The sequence below is a fragment of the Lynx rufus genome, unplaced genomic scaffold, assembly GCF_022079265.1.
Source record: "Lynx rufus isolate CCGP_SWC_20201006 ecotype Redwood Valley unplaced genomic scaffold, mLynRuf1.p SCAF_36, whole genome shotgun sequence".
Lineage (NCBI taxonomy): Eukaryota > Metazoa > Chordata > Mammalia > Carnivora > Felidae > Lynx > Lynx rufus.
Genome location: NW_025814852.1, coordinates 1,350,727 through 1,374,460, shown reverse-complemented (window position 1 = coordinate 1,374,460; position 23,734 = coordinate 1,350,727). Strand labels below are relative to the sequence as shown.

The 23,734-nt window shown below is 70.7% G+C and overlaps 1 protein-coding gene across 4 annotated transcripts in view; it reads right to left on the bottom strand.

Moving 5' to 3' along the window:
* KCNT1 (potassium sodium-activated channel subfamily T member 1) overlaps positions 1–23,734 on the bottom strand; it is a 63,437-nt gene that overhangs the window by 1,773 nt on the left and 37,930 nt on the right. The window contains exons 4-29 of one of the 4 annotated variants that reach the window (XM_047093901.1): positions 21,716–21,772; positions 20,871–20,919; positions 20,734–20,793; positions 20,549–20,623; positions 20,398–20,481; positions 20,005–20,099; positions 18,778–18,976; positions 16,976–17,140; positions 16,702–16,838; positions 15,652–15,715; positions 15,441–15,549; positions 14,857–14,965; positions 14,330–14,479; positions 13,971–14,206; positions 13,562–13,787; positions 12,535–12,640; positions 8,923–9,095; positions 8,484–8,555; positions 8,095–8,229; positions 7,840–7,951; positions 5,355–5,456; positions 4,987–5,070; positions 4,775–4,903; positions 4,445–4,465; positions 3,496–3,826; positions 2,290–2,352 (exon numbers count right to left, since the gene is read on the bottom strand). In XM_047093901.1, the coding sequence (XP_046949857.1) occupies positions 2,290–2,352; positions 3,496–3,826; positions 4,445–4,465; positions 4,775–4,903; positions 4,987–5,070; positions 5,355–5,456; positions 7,840–7,951; positions 8,095–8,229; positions 8,484–8,555; positions 8,923–9,095; positions 12,535–12,640; positions 13,562–13,787; positions 13,971–14,206; positions 14,330–14,479; positions 14,857–14,965; positions 15,441–15,549; positions 15,652–15,715; positions 16,702–16,838; positions 16,976–17,140; positions 18,778–18,976; positions 20,005–20,099; positions 20,398–20,481; positions 20,549–20,623; positions 20,734–20,793; positions 20,871–20,919; positions 21,716–21,772 (3,143 nt within the window). The remainder of the gene's footprint in view (positions 1–2,289; positions 2,353–3,495; positions 3,827–4,444; positions 4,466–4,774; positions 4,904–4,986; positions 5,071–5,354; positions 5,457–7,839; positions 7,952–8,094; positions 8,230–8,483; positions 8,556–8,922; positions 9,096–12,534; positions 12,641–13,561; positions 13,788–13,970; positions 14,207–14,329; positions 14,480–14,856; positions 14,966–15,440; positions 15,550–15,651; positions 15,716–16,701; positions 16,839–16,975; positions 17,141–18,777; positions 18,977–20,004; positions 20,100–20,397; positions 20,482–20,548; positions 20,624–20,733; positions 20,794–20,870; positions 20,920–21,715; positions 21,773–23,734) is intronic. The other 3 variants (XM_047093900.1, XM_047093902.1, XM_047093903.1) reach the window with 3 other exon arrangements.

The following is a 23,734-nucleotide window of genomic DNA, read 5'->3' as shown; positions in this document are numbered from 1 at the left end:
TCTTGGCCTCCGTTTACCCCTGTGGTGAGGTCTAAAGGCACCTCCCGACCCAGAGCAGGCGTTAAGGGGATTGGCCACTGGGGCGGGGGGCCGCGTCTCGGCCCTGGACCCAGAAGTTCTGAGCCGAGCAGAGCGGAGCGGAGTCTGACCCCTGCAGCCAGAGGTCGAGCGCGGCAGCTTTGTGGGGGGGGCGGGCGGGGGCCCAGGCTGGGACTGGGGGTGCCAATGGACATGCACAGCCAGCCGTGTCCACCCCGGAACGGGACAGCCTGCCCAGCCTGTCCCTCCCACCGCTGGAGGGCGAGTTGCTCTGCCTGGTGACCACGCCCGTGTCGGGGGCCCTCTGGTGGGAGCTGCCGGCCGCGAGCAGGGTGGCTCGGTCGGTGCACCTCGCGGCCCCGGGCCCGGCAGGCGCCTCCCTCCCCAGTGGGCCTCACGGGGCGTGCAGGGGAGGGGAGGCGGTGCGGGGGAGGCCCTCCGATCCCGGGTGCCAGCGGGCTGGCCGTGCCGAGGCACACCGGGTCGGGACACGGTAAGGGGAGAGGTCAGTGTGGGGGCCGGGCAGCCGGCTGGTTCCACCCCTCGGTGGCCGAGCAGCGACAGCCGGGCGCCCGTCTTCTCTTGCTGGGGGGCCCGTGGGGCCCTCCCCACCCGGCCTGGGCCCCTGCTGCCCCCCCTGGGTGGATGCAATTAGCAGAGCCTGGGACTGGCCCGAGCCAGGCCTGGTGGTGTGCTTCGGGGTGGGGCGCAGGCTGAGCGGGGGGGTGGGCAGGGGTGCGGCTCCAGCTTCAGTGCCAGGGGCTGGGGGGTGGTCAGTCGCTGACCCTGGTTTCCCCAGGACAGGACAGGTCAGTTCCACCGTGACCACCATGCTGGGGGGGGGGGGAGGGTGGCTGACGGTGGCTCTTCTGGTAAATGAGCAAAGGCAGAGTCACCTTCCCTACCCCATCCTCGCACCCCCTTCTCCCCCAGCCCTGCAGGCCAGGTCCTTCCACTCCCATCCCCAACCTGGGCCTGTGACTCCTGGCCCCGTCCCCTGGGGTCCGCGCCTCACCGAGCCTGCACCCGCCCTCCAGGGCAGGCGGTGAGCAGGGGTGAGGCATACACTCGTACCGGCAGTTAGTGACGGTGCCCTCCCTGGGGGCGGGGACCACCCTGCAGCCCTGGCTAACGTGGTTCCCTCTCCTCCGGTGTTATGTACGTCCTGCCCCGGGCACCTCTCAGCGACCACACGCAGGGGCCTCTGTAAACACCACCAAGTTCTGGGGACCCTGCAGGTGAGCCCGCCCCTGCCTGGGAGCCTCGGGGGGAAGCAAAACTGCAGCCGGGCACCGTTCGTGGAAGCTGCCGGACTGGGATCCGTGCCGACCCCGTGGGCCCTCCGTGACCACCATCACGGGTGTCAGGTTCGGGAAAAGGGCGGGAACCCAGAAGATGCCAGCGACTCGCCAGCACGGGCCCAGCTGGGCCGGCCCCCGACGGGGCTGTGAACCACGAGGTTTTCTCTCCTGGGCCTGGGTGTGTCCCCTCCGGGGTGAGCCCTGTATGGGGGGGCCGCCCCAAGGCGCCTGGGCACGGGGGCTCTGAGGCTTCCCTAGGGCTGCGCGGAGCCCCGGGGCGGGGGGAAGGAAGGGGTTCTGGCAGCGGGGCCGGTGGCCCAGACTCTGCTCTGACTTCTGTTGGGGTCCCAGGGCTGATCTGGGGGGCTGCGGGGTGACCTCTTGGAGGAAGCCAGAGCCCCTGGATGAGAAATGGAGCATGCACAGGCTTTGTCCCAACTGGAAAGGGAGCTCCCTCCTGAAGCCCCTGCTGGGGTGTGCGCGTCACCTGTCCACCTGGCCCGGGGCGGCCCAGCCGCTGGCCCGGGGCTCAGCAGGCCCTGCCACGTTTGGAGGTGGGACCCAGGCTTGGAACTGTCTGTCCGGATGCTTCCCCAGAGCAGGGTGGGCTCAGGGCCGCGGGGCATCTGGGGCCAGCTGAGGGCCGGCAGCCACCAGTGTGCGAGGACAGACGCGGACAGCAGACCTCACTGAACTCGCGGTCAGTAGGGGGGAGCCCAAGGGCTGCGCAGTGACCGCCAGGGGCCACGCAAACCCCGAGCCTTCCTGGGGTCAGTCCGTCCTCCGCAGACAGAGGAGGAGGGGGCTGTCAAGGTCCCCACCACGGGCTGCTCTGGGAGCACGTGAGCCCACGCCTGCAGGGACCCTGTCCTATCTCCTCTCCTGTCCACCTGCCTGGCTGGGGCAGACACTAGGCTGCCCCCTGGTGCGGCAGCCGGAGCAGAATTACCTTGCAAATATCCCAGGTTTACCCGATTCATGACATCACTGGCTGTTAAATTTGCTACATCCTCTACGGAACACACAGGAAGAGGGACAGACAGAAACAGAGAGAGAGAGAGGTCAGCAAGCAGCAGACGGCGGCCGCACAGCGGGGGAGGGCAGGCAGCAGCACCCGGGGGCGTCCACACGGGCACCGGCCAGCCCGCCGCCCGGGGAAGCGAGGTGGGTCCCTTCTCTGCCAGGCTCTGGGAGTCAGCGGGCTGGAATCTGCGAGTGTGGGTACTGGCCGTGGGGCCCGACGCACACGGAGTGCCCTGCCCGGAGCCTTGGCATCAGGGCCCCGGAAAAGGGGTGGCAGCACCCGACCAGGCAGGGACCCCGGGAGAGACGAGGGTGACTGGTGCAGGTTCAGTGTAGCTGGGGGCGGGGCTGGCGGGGGTTGCCAGACTCTGGCCTCTGATCCCTCTTGGAGGGGGCTCCAGGGTCCCGTCCCAGGCAAAATGGCACGAAGCAGGGTGGGGAGAGCGGGCGCCCGCTGGGGGGCAGAGTCCCCAGGGCGGAACCCGGGCAGGCTGTGGGCGCAGACAGGCAGCGGCGGGAGCGGCGCCCCCTCAGCCCCACCGCCAGGCAGCCGCTCCAGAGAGAGGGTGAGCAAGGTCTGCTCTCCTCCGGGCCCGCCCGTGGTCAAGGTCGGGAGCTTTTCCCCAAGAGAAGCTCCAGAGAGAAGGGGGCTGCCGGCAAAGACTTAACGCCTGGGGCCGCGTTGCCAGCCGGGCGGGCAGGCGGCTGTGGCGTCCGCTGTGGTCGACGGAGGGTGTCCCGGCACCGGGCCATCCGTCCAGCTGCCCCCTGACGCGCCCCCTACGCTCTGGCTGCTGGGAAGGCGCCGGAGGGGCGGCCCGGGGTCCCCCCCCCACCGTTCTCCACGAGAGCACAGCGCACCCCCGTGTGTCTGATCCCGGAGGCGGCTGGTCCGCCGGCCAGCGAGGACCCCGCCCTTGGCTTTGGGGAGCCCCGCCCCACCCCACCCCACCGCTTCCGGTCCTGCGTGCCGGGGCCGTCCGCTCCGGTCCCTTGTTTACCCCTGGGGGGGCCGAGGCCCCAGGGCCAAAAGGGGGCGCCCTCCTCGCGCCAGAGGGGCTCCTCCGACGGGCCCCGCGGTCCACCCCGTGCTGCCCCGGGCCCGGTGGCGGGCGGGTGGCCGGGCCCTTACCGTAGCCGGTGGTGGGCAGTCCCAGGTGCTTCATGCGGTTCTTGACCAGCTCGGAGAGCTCCTGCCGCTCGGAGCGCCGGTACAGGCTGAGCCGCTGCTGGCTGGCCCACTCGGCGGCCGCCGCCTTCCCCGCGGGCTTGGGGCCCTTGCGGCTCAGCCTCCGGGCCCAGGGCAGGCTCTTGCGCCGCAGCAGGGGGTGCTCCGCGGGGTCCCCGCCGACCGAGTGCCGGCCGTGGGTGCCGCCGCCGCCGCCGCCTCCCGCCCGCGCGCCCCAGGGCCCCCGCGCGTCCTGCGTGTCCGGGCCGTCCTCCACACTCACCGAGATCTGGGACTGGCCGAGGCAGGAGGGTGAGGGCCGGGACGGGGACGGGGAGGTCCGCCCCCCCTCCGCCGCCCCGCGCCGGGGGACCCCGGGGCCCAGGCCCTCCTCCCGAGCCCCAGACCGCCAGCCTCCGGGTCTGCCCGAGTTTGCCGGGTGGAAGAGGGCAACGCCCTCAAGCTCTCCCGACCCTTGTGTCCGTGGCTCCCCACCGGGCCCTGCGCTGCCCCTCTTGTACCTCCGTCTCCCCATCTTGGAGGGCGGGGGAGAGCAGGGACGCGGGAGGGGTGCGGGGTGCGGGCGGCACCCCGGGAGGGGCTGGGGGTGTGGAGGTTGGGCCAGACCGTCAGGGAGGGGGCCACAGCAGGACATGGAGATGGCACACGGGGTTGGAGGAGCCTGGGCTTCCCACCCCGGGCCTCAGTTTCCCCTCGTGTAAGGGAGGGGTGATCCCATGCGCCCTGAGCTGCGCCACGGCCCACGCATCCCGGGGACTCACTCCCTGGCCGGGCCCTTGCCCAGAGCCCAGGGCCCTGTGCCCCTCCGGACTCGGGGCGGTGGGGGGGGGGGTTCAGGCGGGACGGTGCACACGTCAGCACGCCTTGACGTGAAGTCTGAGGGACCACTCACCTGGGCTCTGAGGTCATGTGGCTGCAAAGGAAACGGGGGGCAGCCTGGGTGCCCGTGGGCGCTTCTGCCCCTGCCCCCCGCCCCAGCACTGCCTGAGCCCCCTGGGGGCTGGGACCAGCACGCCAGGCCGCCCTCCTTCTACGGCCTCCCCTGCCCCACTCGGGGGCCACCGCCACCCGACCACGCGCAGGGCCGCGTGCCCTGGACCCTGGAAGGGCCTGACAGCAGAGGCCCGGATCCCCAGAATTGAACGTGGGAGGGGCACGCATCCACAGCCCGGGGGCTGCTGTATGGGAGCCCCCCGCATCGGGAGCACCCCCGGCCCCGAACCTCCGAGCTGGAGAAGACGTGGCACTCGGTCCTGTAGATGCCGATGGGGATCTCGGCGCTGGAGGAGCACAGCTTCTGGAAGAGGCGGCCGTACGTGCGGATCCACAGGTCCTCCTCCGTGATTTTCATCTAGAGCGAGCGGTGGTCTGAGCGGGGAGCCCGCCGCGGGGCCCCCAAGAATGGCGCGCCCGCCCGCCCAGCCCATGACGCACGGCGCAGAGGTAGCCGGAGCCTGGCGTGGTGTCGAGGCCCAACAGCAGCCTGGTGATGGAGATCATGTAGTCCTTCACGAAGGACTGGCCGGACAGGGAGGCCGCAGTGAGGCCGGGCACCCCGGGGGCCGCCGGGCGCCCTCAGCCTCCCGCGGGGAAGCCCCTCCTGGCCGCCGCAGTCCAGCTGGTCAAAAGGGATTAGAAGCCCAGAGGCTGCCCGGAGCGGAGCCCAGGGCGGCGCCCTTCCGGGAGGAGAGGACTCGACGGGACCCAGGGAGGGACGCCCGGGACCGGGACGCTGGCGGGAGGTGGAGAGAAGGCTCCCGGCCGGGCGTCCTGGGGCCTCCCTGCCTCCCGCCCCCGCTGACCTGATAGAGCAGCGTGTCCAACATGCTGATGCTGAAGACACGGCCCGCGGCGAAGGGCAGGCGGAACATGAAGGCCAGGTTGGAGCCGTTTTCCCGTTCCCTCTGCAGGAAAGGGGCACTCAGGGGTGCAGGGCAGGTGGCCGGGTGCACGCGAGCGCAGGCCGACCTCAGGCCTCGGCGCCAGCTACGTGTCCCCCCTCCCCGCTGGCGCACTCGAGGCCAGAGCCCGGGAGCAGGGATGCGGGTCTCGCTTGGGTCTCGCTGCCCAGAGTTCCAACTGATGTGAGTCATTTTGTCACCGAGCTGGTGGTTTTAAGTGAAGTCGGACGGGCCGGTGGAGCGTGGGATCCACACGCGGAAACCACGGAGACGCCTGCCTCCCGTACTCTGTGGCGTCCGCGGGGACTTTCCTGTGGCTTCGAGGCCCATCTCGTTTCTAGAAGCTGACCGCCTCCCTCAGCTTGCGCTCCTCCCTTCGCCCCTACAGCCAGCAGCGCGTCCGCCAACCCCTGACCCGCCCCTCCCTCCCGTAGGATCCCCGGTGAGGACCCTAGGCCCGCTCGGCCCACACGGGACCATCTCCCGTCTAGAAGGCCCCTCGGTCTCCCCCGCACCCTGGCCAGGCCCTGGCAAGTAGGATGTGGGCGCGTTCGGGGCCATTATCCCCAGCGGCCGAGCTCCGTCCGCGACCGATGGCCGGAGAGGCCCCCCTCCTTCCCACGGGGACAGACTTGCTTCGAAGGCAGAAGGCAGGCAAGGGACCCAGAGGGCGAGGGCGTCGGGTGCGGGCCGCCAGGAAGCCGGTGCTGGCGGTGGCGCCCTGTCCGGTGGAGTGAGCCGCGTCTGCGTTCGGGCTCTCGGGGCGCGTCACAAGGGCGAGCGGCCGTTACAGACGTCATGTCCCTTCACCCCGAGCGGCGCCGGTGAGCCTCGGAGAGCACGGAGGGCGCAGGGGAGGCACGGCGCCTTTAACGGGACTCGGAGAAGCAGCCGCCCGTCAGGTGCCCGCCTGGGTCCCCTTTATAAACACCTTCAACGGTCCTTGAAGCGGAAGACACGCCCACTTTCGTAAAAGTAAGTCGCCGTCAGCGCTTCAAGGAAATGCTCGGCTGCTCCTGTGGGGGGACGTCGCCGCCGGACCGTCCGTCTGAGCCGTCAGGAGCCCGCGTGCCTGGCGTCCAGACGAGGCCTCCGTGGCCTCCAGGCCCGGCACTCGCGGGGGAGGGCGGGGCGTGGGCTCTGAGGGTGGGTGGGGGGTGGGTGGGGTCCCAGAGCTCTGCCAGTGCCGCGGGACCTCAGGCCACATGGGCCAGGAACAGCGGATCCGCCTTTCAAGGTACCTCCGGGGTCACACGCCCGGGCGTGCTCACTCCAGGCCCAGACCTCGGAGCCACGCGACGGGCTCGCCATCCTGGGCTGGGCAGGCCGGCCCTGCCCCCGGAGGCCACGCCGTACAGCGAGGAGGGTCGGCTGCTGGGGTCACCACGGGAGGAGAGGGGGGGCAGGGGCGCCGGGTGCACGTCTGCCGGAGTCCGATCCCGTGCCGGTCAGTCACCCCGGCCGTGCTCGGTCAGACTGCCGTTCCCGGAGCTGGGAAGGCCGCCCCAGCCTTTGGACACGGATTCCCGGCACGCTGGGCCTGCTGAGACCAGCGTCCGCCTTCCGGTCGTTCCGGGGGATGGAGACTCGGCCCACAGGCCGCTGCGCGGGCTCCGAGCGGCCCCGGGCGCCGGGCAGGGTGCGGTCCAGGGAGGGCCCGGGCAGGAGCTCCGCTGCCGCCGCCTCCTGCCCGCCTCGCGCTCGCCCCTCTGACACGTGGGGTGGCCTCGCGGTCCACGATACGCGTGGGTTCGGGGGGAAGCTCCTCCCTTGTCTGGTGTGGACGGCGGCTCCGGGCCCGCAGGGAGGGCCCACTGCTCCCGGCCTCGTCCACGGCGGTGCCGTCCCGGGCTCCCTGGTCTTGCCTGTGTGGTGCCCTCAGCCTACAGTCGTGCCTCCAGCGGCCGGGGCGGGGGCCACAGCACCAGGGCGGAGCCGCCTGTGCCCTAGCCAGGGCCCGTGTCCCCGGTGGCTGGTCCCCGGGCCCAGAGCGTCACGCTGACGCCGGCTGACGCCCTTCCTGGGGCCCCGAGGCGCGAAAGGCGGAGTCCGCTGGCCACCGCCGTGCTGTGTGACCCGAGACGGGGTCCGCCCCTCTCTGAGACCGGCCACGTTTCCGGTTTGAGCACAGCGTCGGGGGCGCAGGAAACGGGCAGTCTGCGCCCCCCGTGTCGGTATTTACGGACACGACGGGCAGCCTCGGCCCCAGCCCCGGACCCTGCCTGCAGAGGTACGACTGTCCGCTTCTGGCCGATGACCCTGAAGGCTCCCGACGACACGGTCAGGAGCCTCGAGGCCCCTCACCCACTCTCTCTGGGCTCCGAACCCTGACAGCAGGTCGAGCGGGGAGCGGGGGGAGGGGGGGGGTCAGGTCGGGGCCCGTTACCTTTTCCAACTTGGAGAGAGCCAGAGAGTAGCTGTCCTTCGCGCGGAACTGCATGAACCGCATGTTGGAAGGGTGGGTGAGCTCCGTGGTGATGCTCAGGCTAGGGAAGAGCCTGGGGGGAGGAGGGGGCTCAGGGAGGGGTCCCCGGTCACAGAGGCAGCAACGGGACGGGCTCCCCGACGGCTGGGGGGGCTGGCTCAGGACCCGGCTCGGCCCCGCCGCACCCGCCCGGGGTGTGAGCCCCCCGCCCCTCACCGGAACATGGTCTGCACGTTGACGATGGTCTTGGCGTCGGCCATGTAGTCCTCCTCCGCGCTCATGGTGCTCTCCTTGTCCACCACCACCAGGTTGTCCGCGTAGATGATGCCGCACTGCAGCAGGCTGTCCAGGCTGCAGGGGGCGGTGGGGAGAGGCCACGTGGCGGGGGGGGGGGGGTCCCGTCAGGGCCAGGTCGGGGGTCCCGGGAGCTCCCTTTGGGTGCCCTCCTTCCCCCTCCACGGGGGGTGGTCTTCAACCGCCTGGGCCCCCCACCACCGGGTAGGAGGAGACTCTGGAGGAGGCAGGGGGAGGGGCTTCTGCTAAGAAATGGGCGCCCCCACCCCCACCCCTTGGGCTCTGGGCTGCGCAGGGAGGCGGCGCCTTACTTGTCCACGGAGCCCTCCATGTAGTAGACCATGGGGAAGCAGCATATGGCCTCCAGGAAGTGGTGGTCGGGCCTGTGGGGGGAGCAGGCCCTGGGGCTGCCGTCCGGCTGGGCCGCGTGCCCCCCATGCCCTGCCTGGCCCTGCCTGGGGGTCCCCCAGGGCCGCAGCACATCCGACAACGGGGCTGCTCTTTATTTCACCCAAGGGGAAACCGCGGGCCGAGGGCGGGACCTGCCCAGGTCAGACCCCGAGCTCTGGGGGCACGGGGGCCGGGGCCGGGGCCGGGGCGAGGCCTCCCGGGGACTCCACGAGGGAGGGAGGTCAGGTGCTACCAAGGCCCGGAGGGCCTGGGGACAGGGCAGGGGAGGAGCGGGGCATCCGCGGGTGGGGAGCACAGGTGCGCGTGGGGGGGGGGGGGCGGGGGCGGGCCGGGCCCCACTTGTTGTCCAGCAGCAGCACGATGGGGTTGAGCTCCTTGCGCGACCGGTAGTAGGCGCGCAGCGGCACGATGAAGTTGTACAGCCCGTTGCCCGCCGTCTCCGCGGAGACGATGATCAGCTTGTTCTTGAAGCCGTAGGCCTTGGCGTCCTCGTAGCTGTTGTGTTTGCAGCCCTGCCGGGCGGGGGGGGAGGGGGTGAGGGGGGGGAGGGGGGCGGGCCCAGCGTTAGCCCCGCAGATAGAGCCGCCGCCCCCCCCCCCCAGGTCACCGTGCCCGCAAGCACCGGTTCACCCGGAACCAGAGGGCCAACTGCGGGGACACGGGGAGGGTCCTCAGGATGGAGGACCGCGGCCTGGGGGCTTCTCTTCAGCTGCCCCCCCCACGGGTGAGCAGACCACGGGGCCTGCGGTTGGCGGCAAGTGTGGGAGCCCCCTCAGCCCCGCCACCCCTTGACCCCGCGTCTGCACACAGGGGCCGCTGCGGTGACGCCGGGCTCCCCCGGGGACCCCTCACCGGATGGCCGACAGCCACCGGCCCCATCCTGTCACGGCCCGTCTGCCCCTCCCGGCTGCCGTGAGACTGTCCCCGCGGCAGAGTGCGAGCTGGAGCCAGGGAGGGGGGCGGTCACGTCAGGGAAGGGAGGGAGGTGTTGTGGGGACCCGCCCCTTAGCAGCAACGAGATCTGGGCTGTGTGCACATACGTGTGTGAGTGTGCACATATGTGTAGTGCACACGCACACGCATATGTGTGTGCAGGGGTGTGTGTAGTGGAGGGAGAGGGAGCTGAGATTACCTGAGGGATCCCCCTGCCCTCAGGGAACACGCAGGGGTGTGGGGAGGGGGCTCCACCCGCCCTCGGGGACACGCAGGGGTGAGGGGAGGGGGCTCCACCCGCCCTCGGGGACACGCAGGGGTGAGGGGAGGGGGCTCCACCCCCCTTGGGGACACAGGGGTGTGGCAAGGGGGCTCCACCCCCCTTGGGGACACAGGGGTGTGACAAGGGGGCTCCACCCGCCCTTGGGGACACACAGGTGTGGGGAGGGGGTTCCACCCGCCCTCAGGGACACGCAGGGGTGTGGGGAGGGGGCTCCACCCGCCCTCGGGGACACACAGGGGTGAGGGGAGGGGGCTCCACCCGCCCTCGGGGACACGCAGGGGTGAGGGGAGGGGGCTCCACCCGCCCTCGGGGACACGCAGGGGTGAGGGGAGGGGGCTCCACCCGCCCTCGGGGACACGCAGGGGTGAGGGGAGGGGGCTCCACCCTCTTGGGGACACAGGGGTGTGGTGAGGGGGCTCCACCCGCCCTCGGGGACACGCAGGGGTGAGGGGAGGGGGCTCCACCCCCTTTGGGGACACAGGGGTGTGGCAAGGGGGCTCCACCCGCCCTTGGGGACACACACACACACGTGTGGGGAAGAGGTTCCACCCGCCCTCGGGGACACGCAGGGGTGTGGGGAGGGGGCTCCACCCACCCTCAGGGACACACAGGTGTGGGGAGGGGGCTCCACCCACCTTCAGGGACACGCAGGGGTGAGGGGAGGGGGCTCCACCCCCTTGGGGACACGGGTGTGGCGAGGGGGTTCCCCTGCCCTTGGGGACACACAGATGTTGGGAGGGGGTTCCACCTGCCCTCGGGGACACGCAGGGGTGTGGAAAGGGGGCTCCACCCGCCCTCGGGGACATGCAGGGGTGAGGGGAGGGGGCTCCACCCGCCCTCGGGGACACGCAGGGGTGAGGGGGGCTCCACCCCCTTGGGGACACAGGGGTGTGGCGAGGGGGTTCCCCCGCCCTTGGGGACACACAGGTGTGGGGAGGGGGCTCCACCCGCCCTCGGGGACACGCAGGGGTGAGGGGAGGGGGCTCCACCCTCTTGGGGACACAGGGGTGTGGTGAGGGGGCTCCACCCGCCCTCGGGGACACGCAGGGGTGAGGGGAGGGGGCTCCACCCCCTTTGGGGACACAGGGGTGTGGCAAGGGGGCTCCACCCGCCCTTGGGGACACACACACACACACACGTGTGGGGAAGAGGTTCCACCCGCCCTCGGGGACACGCAGGGGTGTGGGGAGGGGGCTCCACCCACCCTCAGGGACACACAGGTGTGGGGAGGGGGCTCCACCCACCTTCAGGGACACGCAGGGGTGAGGGGAGGGGGCTCCACCCGCCCTTGGGGACACGCAGGGTTGAGGGGAGGGGGCTCCACCCCCTTGGGGACACGGGTGTGGCGAGGGGGTTCCCCTGCCCTTGGGGACACACAGATGTTGGGAGGGGGTTCCACCTGCCCTCGGGGACACGCAGGGGTGTGGAAAGGGGGCTCCACCCGCCCTCGGGGACATGCAGGGGTGAGGGGAGGGGGCTCCACCCGCCCTCGGGGACATGCAGGGGTGTGGCAAGGGGGCTCCACCCGCCCTTGGGGACACACACACACGTGTGGGGAAGAGGTTCCACCCGCCCTCGGGGACACGCAGGGGTGTGGGGAGGGGGCTCCACCCACCCTCAGGGACACACAGGTGTGGGGAGGGGGCTCCACCCACCTTCAGGGACACGCAGGGGTGAGGGGAGGGGGCTCCACCCGCCCTTGGGGACACGCAGGGTTGAGGGGAGGGGGCTCCACCCCCTTGGGGACACGGGTGTGGCGAGGGGGTTCCCCTGCCCTTGGGGACACACAGATGTTGGGAGGGGGTTCCACCTGCCCTCGGGGACACGCAGGGGTGTGGAAAGGGGGCTCCACCCGCCCTCGGGGACATGCAGGGGTGAGGGGAGGGGGCTCCACCCGCCCTCGGGGACACGCAGGGGTGAGGGGGGCTCCACCCCCTTGGGGACACAGGGGTGTGGCGAGGGGGTTCCCCCGCCCTTGGGGACACACAGGTGTGGGGAGGGGGCTCCACCCGCCCTCGGGGACACGCAGGGGTGAGGGGAGGGGGCTCCACCCACCCTCAGGGACACACAGGTGTGGGGAGGGGGTTCCACCTGCCCCCGGGGACACGCAGGGGTGAGGGGAGGGGGCTCCACCCGCCCTCGGGGACACGCAGGGGTGAGGGGAGGGGGCTCCACCCCCTTGGGGACACAGGGGTGAGGGGAGGGGGCTCCACCCCCTTGGGGACACAGGGGTGTGGCGAGGGGGCTCCACCCACCCTTGGGGACACACAGGTGTGGGGAGGGGGCTCCACCCACCCTCGGGACACGCAGGGGTGAGGGGAGGGGGCTCCACCCCCTTGGGGACACAGGGGTGTGGTGAGGGGGCTCCACCCGCCCTCGGGGACACGCAGGGGTGAGGGGAGGGGGCTCCACCCTCTTGGGGACACAGGGGTGTGGTGAGGGGGCTCCACCCGCCCTCGGGGACACGCAGGGGTGAGGGGAGGGGGCTCCACTCTCTTGGGGACACAGGGGTGTGGTGAGGGGGCTCCACCCGCCCTCGGGGACATGCAGGGGTGAGGGGAGGGGGCTCCACCTGCCCTCAGGTGGCGGGCAAAATCACTCCTCCAAAGCGGAAGCACGTTTACCGAGGGCGAGACCCGGGGAGTCTGGGCAAAGGGCCAGGAGTCCCCTGTTGGTTTGGCAGTTTTTCCGTAGGTTTGTGATAACGTCACACAGTGTGGCGGGAGGTGACCCACCTTGTCCAGCCGCAGGCAGCAGAAAGGGGCCTTCACAGGCAGAAGGTGGCACAGGGTGGGCGAGCTGCCGATGTAGGGTGAGTTGGGGGGGTAGCCCTTCACGTACCTGGGGGAGGACAGGAGCCCTCAGCACGGCCCCCCGGCCACCGGCCACCCGCAAGAGGTGGTCCTGAGCCCGCCCCCCACGGGACCTCCCAGCCCTCTGTCCGGGGCCCAGAGCATGGCAGGGCCTCCTCCCAGGCGGCCACACGGAGGCGCCAAACCCCGCGGACCCGTCCGTGCCCCTGGCCTGCGTGTGGGAGGATAGCTGTGACAGGGCACGGTCCTTTCCCTGGGGGTCCGAGGCCAGGAGCCGCACAGCACGCACATGGACACACGTACGAGTTACACCAGGCCGGGAAACCACGGGTAAAGCCCTGAGGGGCTCTGATGGCCGGTCCTCCCTCCCCGAAGCCCCCAGCACCCTAGCGAGCGAGCGGGCAGACGCCGGCCCCCCGCCCCTCTCCGCTGGCTGCGTAGCGCCGGGCCAGTCTCCCCAGCGGCGCCCAGCTCACACCCCCTGGGGGCGGCCACCCGGCCACGGCCGGCCCCCAGCAGTGCCGGGAGGGAGGGCCTCGGAGGCCAGCCCCACCCCTGCCCCACGGTGTCCAGCGGCCCTGGGCACTCCCCTGGATCTCAGAGCCGGTCCCTCCCCAGGGCGCGTCTGCTCCCTCTGAGGACCAGAGGGGGGGGGAGGGGGGGGCAGCGGTCACAGGCTCGCTGCAGGAGCGCAGGCACCCGGCCGTGGTGGCAACAGTCAGCGTGCCGCCCCGAGGCCAAATGGCTGAGGAGCCCCGAGGACACGCTGGGGCAGCGGGAAGACCTGGGCCCCAACCCAGGGCAGGGGGAGGGCTCAGGAAGGGCCAGGGGCGTCCAGGCCTGGCCGGCGACGCACCAGGGGCCCCCTACCCGCGACCTCCACAGGCCACGCCCATTCCCCTCCCCCTCCCGTCGAGAGGCTGTGCCGGTGCAGGTGCACGGCACTCACTCCGCCACGGACAGCCCCTCGTCCTCCGATGGCGTCATCTCGTCCTCCGATGGGTCACTCAGCAGGTCGCAGGGCAGCAGGGCCGAGCTGTCGGCCAGCTCCAGGACGGGCGCGATGCTGGGCCGCCGGCTGCCCGAGCCGTTCTCCGCGGGCAGCGTCAGCTTGCCGCCCCCGCCGCCCTGCGCCGGCCGGCACTCCGTGTTCTGGAGGTCCATGGCCACGGTCCCTGGAACGGAGCGGCTGAGCTTGGCCGGCGGGCCCCTCCCCAGGCCCTCCTGGGGGCGGCGGGTCCCCGGGTCAGAGGCGGACAGAGGCTCCCAGGGGCCCAGGGCGCGGAGTCGGGTCAGGCCCCGCGAGCGAGCCCGCCCCGCCCCGCCCCGCCCGCCCGCCCGCCCGCGCCGGGCCTCACCCATGGAGGCGACGATGCTGTGCACGGGCAGGCGGCCGGACCCTTCGTACAGGCCCTGCCCCGAGAAGCCCTTCTTCTTCTGCTTCTCCTCCTGCTTGAAGATGAAGGCCGAGTTCTCCTCCTTGGTGATGTTGATGTAGAAGCAGGTGTCGGAGGCGGCCAGGGTGTGCCGGGGCCCCGGGTTGAGCAGGATGCTCTTGTCCTCGCGCTTCAGCCCGATGAGGCACACGCCGTACCTGGGCGGGGGCGCGGGCGGCTGGAGGGGGCAGCGCCCGCGCCCCCAGCGGCCTCGGAGAGGAGAGGCCCGGGGGACGGTCCCGGCCCAGGGCCCCCCCCCCCCCCCGCCCGCCCGGCCGTACTTCTTGTGCGCGTGGAAGGCGGCGTAGGTGAAGCTCTTGCCCTCGTACTCCCGGAAGAACTTGCTCTCCGCCATGCGCACGTGGTACACCTCGTTGCCCGAGCACCGTCCGTACATTCGCTGCCACTGCTCTGGGGACTCCTGGCCTTCCCTGGGGCGGGCGGCCGGAGTCACCGCTTTGACCCCTGACCCCTCCCTGCATGGCCGAGCCTCCCGGGAGGACCCGCCCTGGGGGCCCCCAGCCTGGTCTCTGTCCCCGGGCGGCCCCCGGCCCCCGATGCTGTCCGACCCCCCCCCCCACCCCGGCCCAGCGGTGGGGAACCAAATGTACTTTCTCCCCCAAACCAGGCCCCACCTGCCCTTGTCACTGTGCCCTCGACCCAGGGCTCTCTGGGCACCCCCACCCTGGTCCCTGCCTGCAACTCCCAGCAGCCCCCTGGTGGCTCCCCACTCCACCCCCCCCCCTGCCTTGGCTGCTCTGACCCTCCCTGGGCGCCCCTCTTGTGTCTCCCCTTCCCCAGCACTCACTGGCCGCGGGACGTGTGCACCAGCAGGGTGATGAGTGTGGACGTGGCCGGACAGATGCAGTTGAGGGCCAGCATGGCGTACTTACACTCTTCCTCACACACCACGTGGTCTGCGGCAGGAGGGGCCGGGTCACCGCCCGGGCCCCACTGGGCCCACAGCAGGCGGCCCACCGCCCAGCGCCCTCCCTGGAGCTCCCGCCTCCCCGACCTCGTCTGCCCCAGCACCTCCGTGCTCGACTCCCAGCGTGGTGAGAACTCCGGGGCTGGCGGCACCCGCTCACCTGTGCTCCGGAGCCCAGCTCGGGGGCCCGCCCACCTGCCCCCTGGCACCCCTGGCTGGAGCACGCCCCAGAGATGCTTATCGGATGCCCCGGCCCCGGGCTCCTGCCCACGCTGATCCCGGGCCCGGGTGCAGGACTGTCCCCTCAAACGGCTAGACTTACGTGGGCTCCACCGCCCCCCACGCCGGGGCGAGGACACTCAGCTGTGCCTCCTGCCACGCCTCCGCATGCTCCAGCCCCCACTTACGGCCCGGCCCTCAAGGTGCACACTCAGCTGGGTGCACACCCGCGGCCCCCAACGTACCTGCAAATTTGACGTGAAACTTGTTCTCGGGCTTGAGGATCTGGACGTAGAGGGGGCAGTTGGGTGCGAAGTCCTTCACGGCCCAGGCGCGCAGGATGGTCTGGTGGTCCTGGGGCGGGTGGGGGGGGGGTGCGGGGGCGGGGTCAGTGCTGCCGGCGGGAGGAGGGGAGGGTCTCTGGCGGGGCGGGGGGGGGGGGCCCGCAGCACTCACCGCTGCCGTGCGATCCACCTCGTTGCGGCTACTGAGGATGAAACAGGCCTCCCCGTTGTCCATCCTGCAAAGCACCGGGTCTGAGCGCTGCCTGGACCCGTCCACGCTCCCATCTCGGACGTCGGGGGCTCAGGGCAGAAGCTGGAAGGGGGGGGCCCCGTCGAGACCCCACCTCACTCTGTGCTTCTGAGCCGGTGTCGGGGCACGGACCAGCCTCGGTGACCCCATTAAGCCAGGGCGGGGCTGGGGCAGTCGGTGGTGAAGATGTGCCCACCTGCTGGCCTGTCCCTCCCGCGGTCTGGGCACCCGGCTGACCTGTTCTGGTCCCTCTCTCACCTGGAGAGCCTCTGGCTGCGGCTCGCTCCCCCCAGGGTGGGGAGGCCTGCACCCTCGCCCCCCCTCCACCCTGCACCCCACCCACCCTGGCTTGTCATCTGTCTCTGCCAGGCCCGTGCCTCTCCCAGCCCCTTGGCCTGCAGCTGGGTCCTGGGTCACAGGCTGGGCCCCTGGCCACTGCCGCCTCCATGCTGGATTGCTTTCCGAAATTTTATAGGTGAGATAGTGGGGCTCGGGACTCAGGAGATGGGCACTCCTGCTTCCCCTCGGGCTGCCACCCACATTCCATCACAAAGGAGGAGGAGAGGCTTCTGGAATGACAATGTGGTGGCGGTGGGGGGGGGGGTCTCCTGGGGTGTGCACCGGCACATTCTAGAAAGTTCCATGTAAGGACATCATCTCCTTAACTCACTCTGTCAGCTCGTCTTTCAAAGAAAACTGGCCCCCAGCCCATCTTCCCACCCCAGCTCCGCGTGGAGCCACGCTGGAACCTGAGAGCATCCCCGGGGGGGAAGACTGACAGGTGAGGTGGGTGTGGCCAGGTGTCCGAGGTGAGGTCAGCAAGGGGCCTGTCTGGCCGGGTGAGTGGCGGGCAGGGAGCTGGGGCCGCTGCCCGCCCTGACGCCCCACCCAGACTGACAGCCCCACGGCGGCGGCGGCATCCGTGCCCTCCCACCCTCAGCGCCACACCCTCCCCCCCCCGCCGGCGCTCACTTGGCTCGCATGAGGTCCTGGTCCTTGAGTGCGGAGCCCTGGAGGTAGATGACCCGCTGGGACCACAGGGGGATCTGCAGGACCCTGCGGACCTGGATGTCCATCTCGGTCGGGCACAGGATGACCACGTAATAGTCCTGCAGGCCGGGCCGCGTCAGTCCCCGCGCGGGCTCACCCCTGCCGCCGCTCGGCACCCCCCGACCTGCCCGTGCCGGCCTGTGTGACGCGGGGGCCGACGGGGGAGCCGAGGCGCACGGCACCCAGGGGGCCTCACCTGGAGCCGGGGGTGCGCGTAGAACTCATTCAGGAAGTCCATGAGCAGGTCGATCTTGAGGGAGCTGACGCACAGAATCACGTGCTTCTCCGTCTGGGCCCGGTGGCGGCTGTAGTTGCCCCCCGACTTCTGCCGCTCCATCCACAGGTACACCAGCTCCTCGAACTGCGGGGGACAGCGGGCACAGCGGGGGGCCTGGGGCTCAGGGGGCTGCGGGGGCCCCGGTGTCCCCTGTGGGAGCACACACGTGGACCTCCCCCGGCCCCCAACACCACAGGCCACGTGGTGGCACTGCGGGCGGGCCACGCGGGGGCAAAACGGACACCCCGGCTCCCGGCCCAGGAGGCCGAGCGACTGTTATCCGGTGCCGAGGTCCGCACTCCGGACACGGAGCTGACGATGAGATCCCTTTCAGAGAAACCCGAGGGCGCCCTGGGGAATTGGCAGCCGGAGCCGGAACTGGGCACGTGGAAAGGGCACCTTCAGTACGAGTGGTTACGAGCCCGTGTCAGGGCTGAGCGCAGGTCTGGGGATGCCACCCGCCCAGCCCACGCTCCCCGGATGTTTGCCTGGAGTGTCGGGAGTCCTTTTAGATTAGGAAAAGGACAGATAAAAGCGTCATGGTGACGGGACCCCCGCAGAGCCGCCGGGGTGCTGGCCTGCCCGGGCCCCCCCCCCCGCAGCCTGACTCAGGCGCAGGTGACGGCCAGACCCTGAGGGTCTCCGGCCGTTTCCACCCCGGCATCGAGGCCATTCGTGTATTTAACAGAGCAGAGGACCCCTCTGGTGCTCGCCTGTGCCGGGCCACGTGCCAGCAGCTCACCGCATTTAGGGAGCACCTGCTAGGTTGCGGCGACCGGGCCCCGTGACCCCGAAGCACAGGCCTGGCTCCACAGCTGGAGGCGCCGGGCCCGGGGTGGGGGGCCCCCTGTGCAGGACGGGGGCTCCGACACAGGCACTCAGCTGCAGCCTCACCGACCACAGCTGTGCTACGGGCTCCGGGCCTGGGCATCTGTAAGGTGGCCCGGCGACGTGCCCCCCCAGCTGAGGTGGGGGCTACACGGCCTCACCGTAGCCGATCCCATTGCGTCCCTGAGACTCTGTCCGCTCGGAACCTCCCACTGGGGCCTTATTTGGAAACGGTCTTTGCAGACGTGCTTAGTTGAGACAAGGTCAGACAGGATCAGGGTGGGCCCTTGTCCGCTGTCCGGTGTCCTCAAAAGAGGACACGGAGGGACCCACGGGGAGAAGGCACGTGAAGACGGGGCAGAGACGGGAGGGACGCAGCCAAAAGCCAGGGGGGCCCAGGGCCAGCAGCCCCGAAGCTGGGAGGGTGCAGGGGGCCGCCCTCGGGGCCTCCAGGAAGGGCTGGCCCCGCGGACACCTCGGACTCAGGCTCCGGACCGGGAGAGAGCACATTTCTGTCGTTCCAAGGCCCAGTCTGTGGCACCGTCAGAGACCCCGCTGCTGCCTCCTGGGAGGGAGGCTTAGCGGGCGTGCGGCCATCTCCACGCTTCTCCCACGGTGCTAACTAGTGAGCGGGCTTAAAGGGAAGCACTCGGGGAGGGAACGGGCGCTCCGTCTCTTCCCGAATAACCAGGAGGCATCCGGGGTCCTGAGCATCTGTCCCCGGCCCCGGAGGAGCGGCCGAGGGGGCAGGCGCGGCACCAGCGGCCTGTGGTTCCCCGTCGAGAACGCCACCCTGGCTCCTCGCCCTGCCGTGAGGCCTCGGGTCTCGGGCCTCCGGCTTTGCCCGCTTCCGGGCTGGGCAGAGGCGGCCTGTGTGGGGGCTGGGGGCTCACCTGCAGCGGGAGCACCACGAGGGCCACACAGATCATGATGACCACCAGCAGCTGGGACGGCCAGATCTTGGGCGTCACGTCACCGTAGCCCACGGTGGAGAAGGTGACGATGCAGAAGTAGAAAGCCGTGAGGAGGGACAGGTTGTCCCCTGCGCGCTCCAGGTGCTGGATGCCGCAGGTCCTGGAAGTCCGGGCATCGCTGGGCTGTGGGAGGGGCCTGGGACACCTGGGGCGGGGGGGGGGGGGGCGAAGGGGGGCCCTGTGCTCCCTGCCCTGGGCTGTGGGAGGGGCCTGGGACACCTGGGGCGGGCGACGGCTCCGGGGACTTCCCATCCAGGTCTGCCAGAGTGGGCACAGCCCAGCCCCTCGGGTCTCCCCCTGGATATTCCCTTTCCAACCCGTGGCTGTTTCGAGGCCCCTGGGCAACATGCCCTGAGTGGATGCGGACCCACACTGGTGGAGTGTGGGCCTGGGGGTCAGTGGGGTGGGCCTGCGCCCCGCCTGGAGCCTCATCCTCACCCAGGGGGTCGGGCAGGAGGCCGGACAGCCCCGCTTCCCGCACCTGTGACCCCAAGTCCTCGCCACACCGGAAGCTGCTGACGGCAGGGCCTAGGCGGCCCATGGCACACAGCGCGGGGTGCCACAGAGAGGTGCTCGAGACCCTCCCCCGGGGGATGGGAGGACACACTGGCTGCCGGGAGGAAAGCAGGCTGAGCTTTGGACCCCGTGGCTGCCCGTCCCCCTCTGCTGCGGTCTGCGTGGTGTGGGCAGGCGTGCGGGAGGGGAGGCAGGAAGCACGTGGCTCCTCCTCGCTCCTTCCCGGGCCTTGGTGCCCGCCCCACATCCCTGCCGGGGCAACGGGACGTGGTGGCCGCCTTCACCAGCAGCGGGCAGGGCCGGTACCCCAGGACCCGCGGCGGGAGCCGGGCACGAAAGGGGACACCCCCTCCCCCCCACTCTTCACCCTGGCCGTTCCCAGACCTCGTTCTCAGCTGGACCTCGTGCCAAAGGGTCCCCACGGGGCTCGGGCCGGTGCCCAGCCTTCCGAGGTGCGGACCCGGAAGCCAGACCTAGGTCTCCCTGGGTCCCAGAGGAGCGGGACCTGGGCCCACCGCAGCCTGGGGCTGTGGACTCCCGGCCGTCCTTGGGCCCCCTGCCACCGCGGGGCCCTCCTGAGCTACGGCCCCGAGAGGGAGAGGGCGGCGGGGCTCCTGGGGGCACACTCACCCCGTGAAGACCAAACACAGCAGGGTGCAGAACAGGATGAGGACCTGGTTGAACATGGCCGACTGGGTCCGCAGGATGGCGCGGTGGAAGTCGTTCTGCGGGACAAGGGCTGTCAGGGGCGGCGCCTGGCCCTTCCGGCAGCGCGGGTGCAGGCGGGTGAGCGGGTCCCATCCCCCGGCCCCGCGCCCCCTCCCGCCTCCGCGTCAGGCTCCCCGCGGACAGCCCCGGAAAGGGACGTGGGCCCGACGCTCAGCGGAGGGTCCGTCCAGGGGCCCGGGTCACGCGGGCCGGGTCTCTCGCCCCGCGCGCACGTTCACCCCTCCTCCCTCCGGCCGGCGACTTCCCGGGGGGCCAGGGGGGGGGGGGGACGCGGCACCCGGGACGGGAGCTCACGATCATGTTCTCCAGAGCGTGCTTGGCCAGCCAACAGTTCAGAAACACGGGGATGAACAGGTTCCGCAGGGGCGCCCAGAATATCTGTGAAGGAGCCGGGTCAGGGGGCCGGGGCCGGGGCGTCCCCCTCCTCGGCCGGCCGCTCACCCACCGTGACGATGAAGGGCAGTGTGTTGATCATCTCCAGGACGAACGAGACTCGGAAGATCTGCTCCCAGATGTTGCCCTGGGGGCCGTGGGGGGCGGGGAGGGGGGAGAAAGGCAAGCCAGGAGGTCAGGGAACGGGCTGGGGGTCGGAGGGGAGGGTCAGGCCAGGCGGGGGGGGGGGGGACTCACTTTGTAGCTGAGGTAAATGAGGAGCATCGTCTCCAGGAAGCTTATAATAGCCACGATGACCTAGGAGGGGCGCAGTCTGAGTGGGACGGGGGGGGGGGGGAGAGCAGGGCCCACCCGGAGCCATGCCCCCCACTCACCTGAATCGCCCACAGAGTCATCTTTCTTTCCACCCAGAGGATGGGCGCCCTGGGGAGGGAGGGAGGTGAGCCTCGGGCTGGTGTCCCCCAGCCCCACCCCCAGGTCTCCCTTGACCCGAGCCGTTCCTCAGGCGGGTGGAAGGCACCTGCCTTCCCCCTCGAGGGGACAAGGACATGAAGGGAGGGAGAGGTCCCGCAGGAAAGGAGGCCTCTTGGGAGGTCAGGGTGAGGCCAGGCCCAAAGCTGCGAGAGTGGGGCAGGGCTGCAGGCTCGGGAGGCCCCCCCGCCCTGGACAGGCTCCCTGGGCAAGTGCGATGAGCCGCGGGGCCTCCCTTCCTCCCCAGTCCAGCCGGGGGTGGGGGGGCTCCCGGGAGGTGAAGCAAATGGGGGCGGGGGCAGGGTCTGTTCAAACGCCGGTGCTCCTTTGGGTAATGGAAGGACCGGGGCCATCTGTACAGACAAGCCGAGTGAGGCAGGAGGTGGCTGGGCCCCTGGGGACGCGTCCTAAACGCTGGGCCAGACGTCACGGTCATCCTGGGGTCACTTGCACCGCTTGACGGGGGCACCGCTCTCCTTGGTGCAAGTGCGGACAGGAGCGGTGACCCACTGGAGGGCCCTCCCTGCGGGCCCCTCCCCACCCGCCGTCAGTCCGCGGGCCCCCTCCCCACCCTCGGTCTGAGGGCTGAGCCAGGAGTTGGAGGGACGCTGAGTCAAGCCACTTGGGGCGACACCTGTAATTCTGAAAGGGTCCGCTGCTTCAGGTGCTCTGCGGGGACCGCCTAGCGCCGCCCACTGCGCCGGCCAAGGCCGGGCATCCGGCCGGAGGGGCTGGGCCGGGAACTCACCAATTGATCTCGGAGGACGAGGCATTGAAGGTGTAGTTCTGCTTCGGGCAGCCCCAGCTGTGGAGAGACAGAGCTGGCCCAGCCCGGCCCCGGAAGAGACCCCGCCCACGGCTGCCGTGGGCTCGGGAGCCCGGTGGGCGGGCACCCACTCCCCCACCCAGGGCCAACTCCCCGCACCTCAGACAGGCGTCTGCGCTCCTACGGCCTGCCCCCACCCTGCACACCGCCGGGCAGGGTCCCAGGCGGGGAGGGGCAGACAGGCTGGGCGGGAGAGCACAGCACTCTGGGATGGGAAAGGCAGAGCCGGGAAAGAGCTGGGGATCCTGCCCCGTCTGGCGGCAGGGTGCCGGGGAGGGCCGTGCGAGGTCAGAGCGGACCCCGGGGCAATCGGTGCCTCCCGGAGGCCGGAGCCGCCGCAGACGAGGTTGGACGATGCTCTCGAGCCAGGGGGAGAGAGAGCTGCGCTCCCACCCTGAGGTGCCGACGCCCAGGTGCACCCCAAATCTCCCCAGGAACGAGCCTCTCTCAGCCCGCCGGATGCCCAGCCTCTGGGAAGGTGGTAGGGGCAGACCTGTTCGTTCTGCCCCAGCTGTAATGCCAGGGTCACGGACCGAGAGGATCCCACTCTCACGGAGCCCCATGGTGACAGGCAGCTCCTTCCCACTCTTCTTCCAACTGACCCACTTCCCCGAGCCTTACTGGGGCTATTATTGCAAACTCGCTGCCCACAGAAGTGGCCGGCTGTCCTCCCATCCACCTACCACCGTCCTCCAACCATCGACCCGTTACCCGCCCAGCCACCGGCCCCCCATTCGTAACTCATCCAGCCACCGACCTGCCCATCGTTCTACCCAGCCACTCCCTCGTCTCATCCGGCCACTCGCCCTCCCACCCGCCCATCCACGTGCTAGGGACCGGCAATGACTCCTAGACCTGGTCCCTGTAGGGATGTGCAACCAGATGTCCCAGGAGCCTCTGGAAAGAGAAGGTGGGACGAAAGCGGTTTGAGAGTCAGTTAGGACCCCCAGTCTTCCTTCTCAAACCACCACGGCTGGGTCTGCACAGCCCCACCTGGGATGGAGACACGAGGGGCCCCAAGGGAGGGTCAAAGGGTGTCTGGCTTGGGGACCCCCCCGCCGCCCTGCTCCGCAGATTGCACTGTCCTCCGGCCCCAGCTTCCCTCCCAGCTCGGCCCCGGGAGTCAAGTGGCCACACTTCACCCTCAGGGAAGAGGCGGGACGGATCCGCTCTGAGGACTGAGCCTGTCCCAGGTGACAGTGGTGACCAGGCTTTGCCTGTCCTGAACGATGGGCCTTCAGCCTCTGAGTGCCCCACTCTCAGTGTGAGCAGAGCCCAAGTTGCTGGACGTTTGAAGAAACCCACCCGGTGTGAGCTCGGGAGAAGCAGAGACTGAGCCCGAGAAACACGTAAGAAAGGCAGGGTTAGAGACATCACCTCCGGAGAGGCGGAAAGCCAGAAGGAAGTCTCCGAAATTAAAGCGTGATGCAGAAGGACTGAGCCAGGGCCGGACGCAGCGCTAAAGAAGTCACCCAGAGGGGGCACGAGAGGAGAGACGGGGCAGACGGGACTGTCCAGAACCACACAGCCGGGCACCGGAAGCCCAGAGACAGCGGAGGGGAGAAGCGTGGTCTCCAGCATGGGAGGGAAGGGGTCGTGCCAAGGCGTCGCGGAGGCTGCCGGACATGGGCACGGAGAAGAGACTGCAACGGCCTCCAGGGGAAGAGCGTGCTTCCCGCACGGGCGACCGGCAGGACCGGTGGCAGGAAGGCCAGGCAGCAAGAGGGACCGACTCTACTGCGGTCGAGTCGGACCCGGAGGAGGCGGGCAGCGCGAGCTCTGTGCCAGCGAGGGGACCCAGGAGGTGCGGTGGCCCTGCCCGGCTTGCACCCCGCCCCTCCCCCGCTGAAGGCAGCGGAATGCCGCTCCCTCCCCGCTGGACACGCACAGCCGCAGTGCGCGGCCTGGGCACCTTTCTCCCCGAGCCAAGCCTGTCGGTCA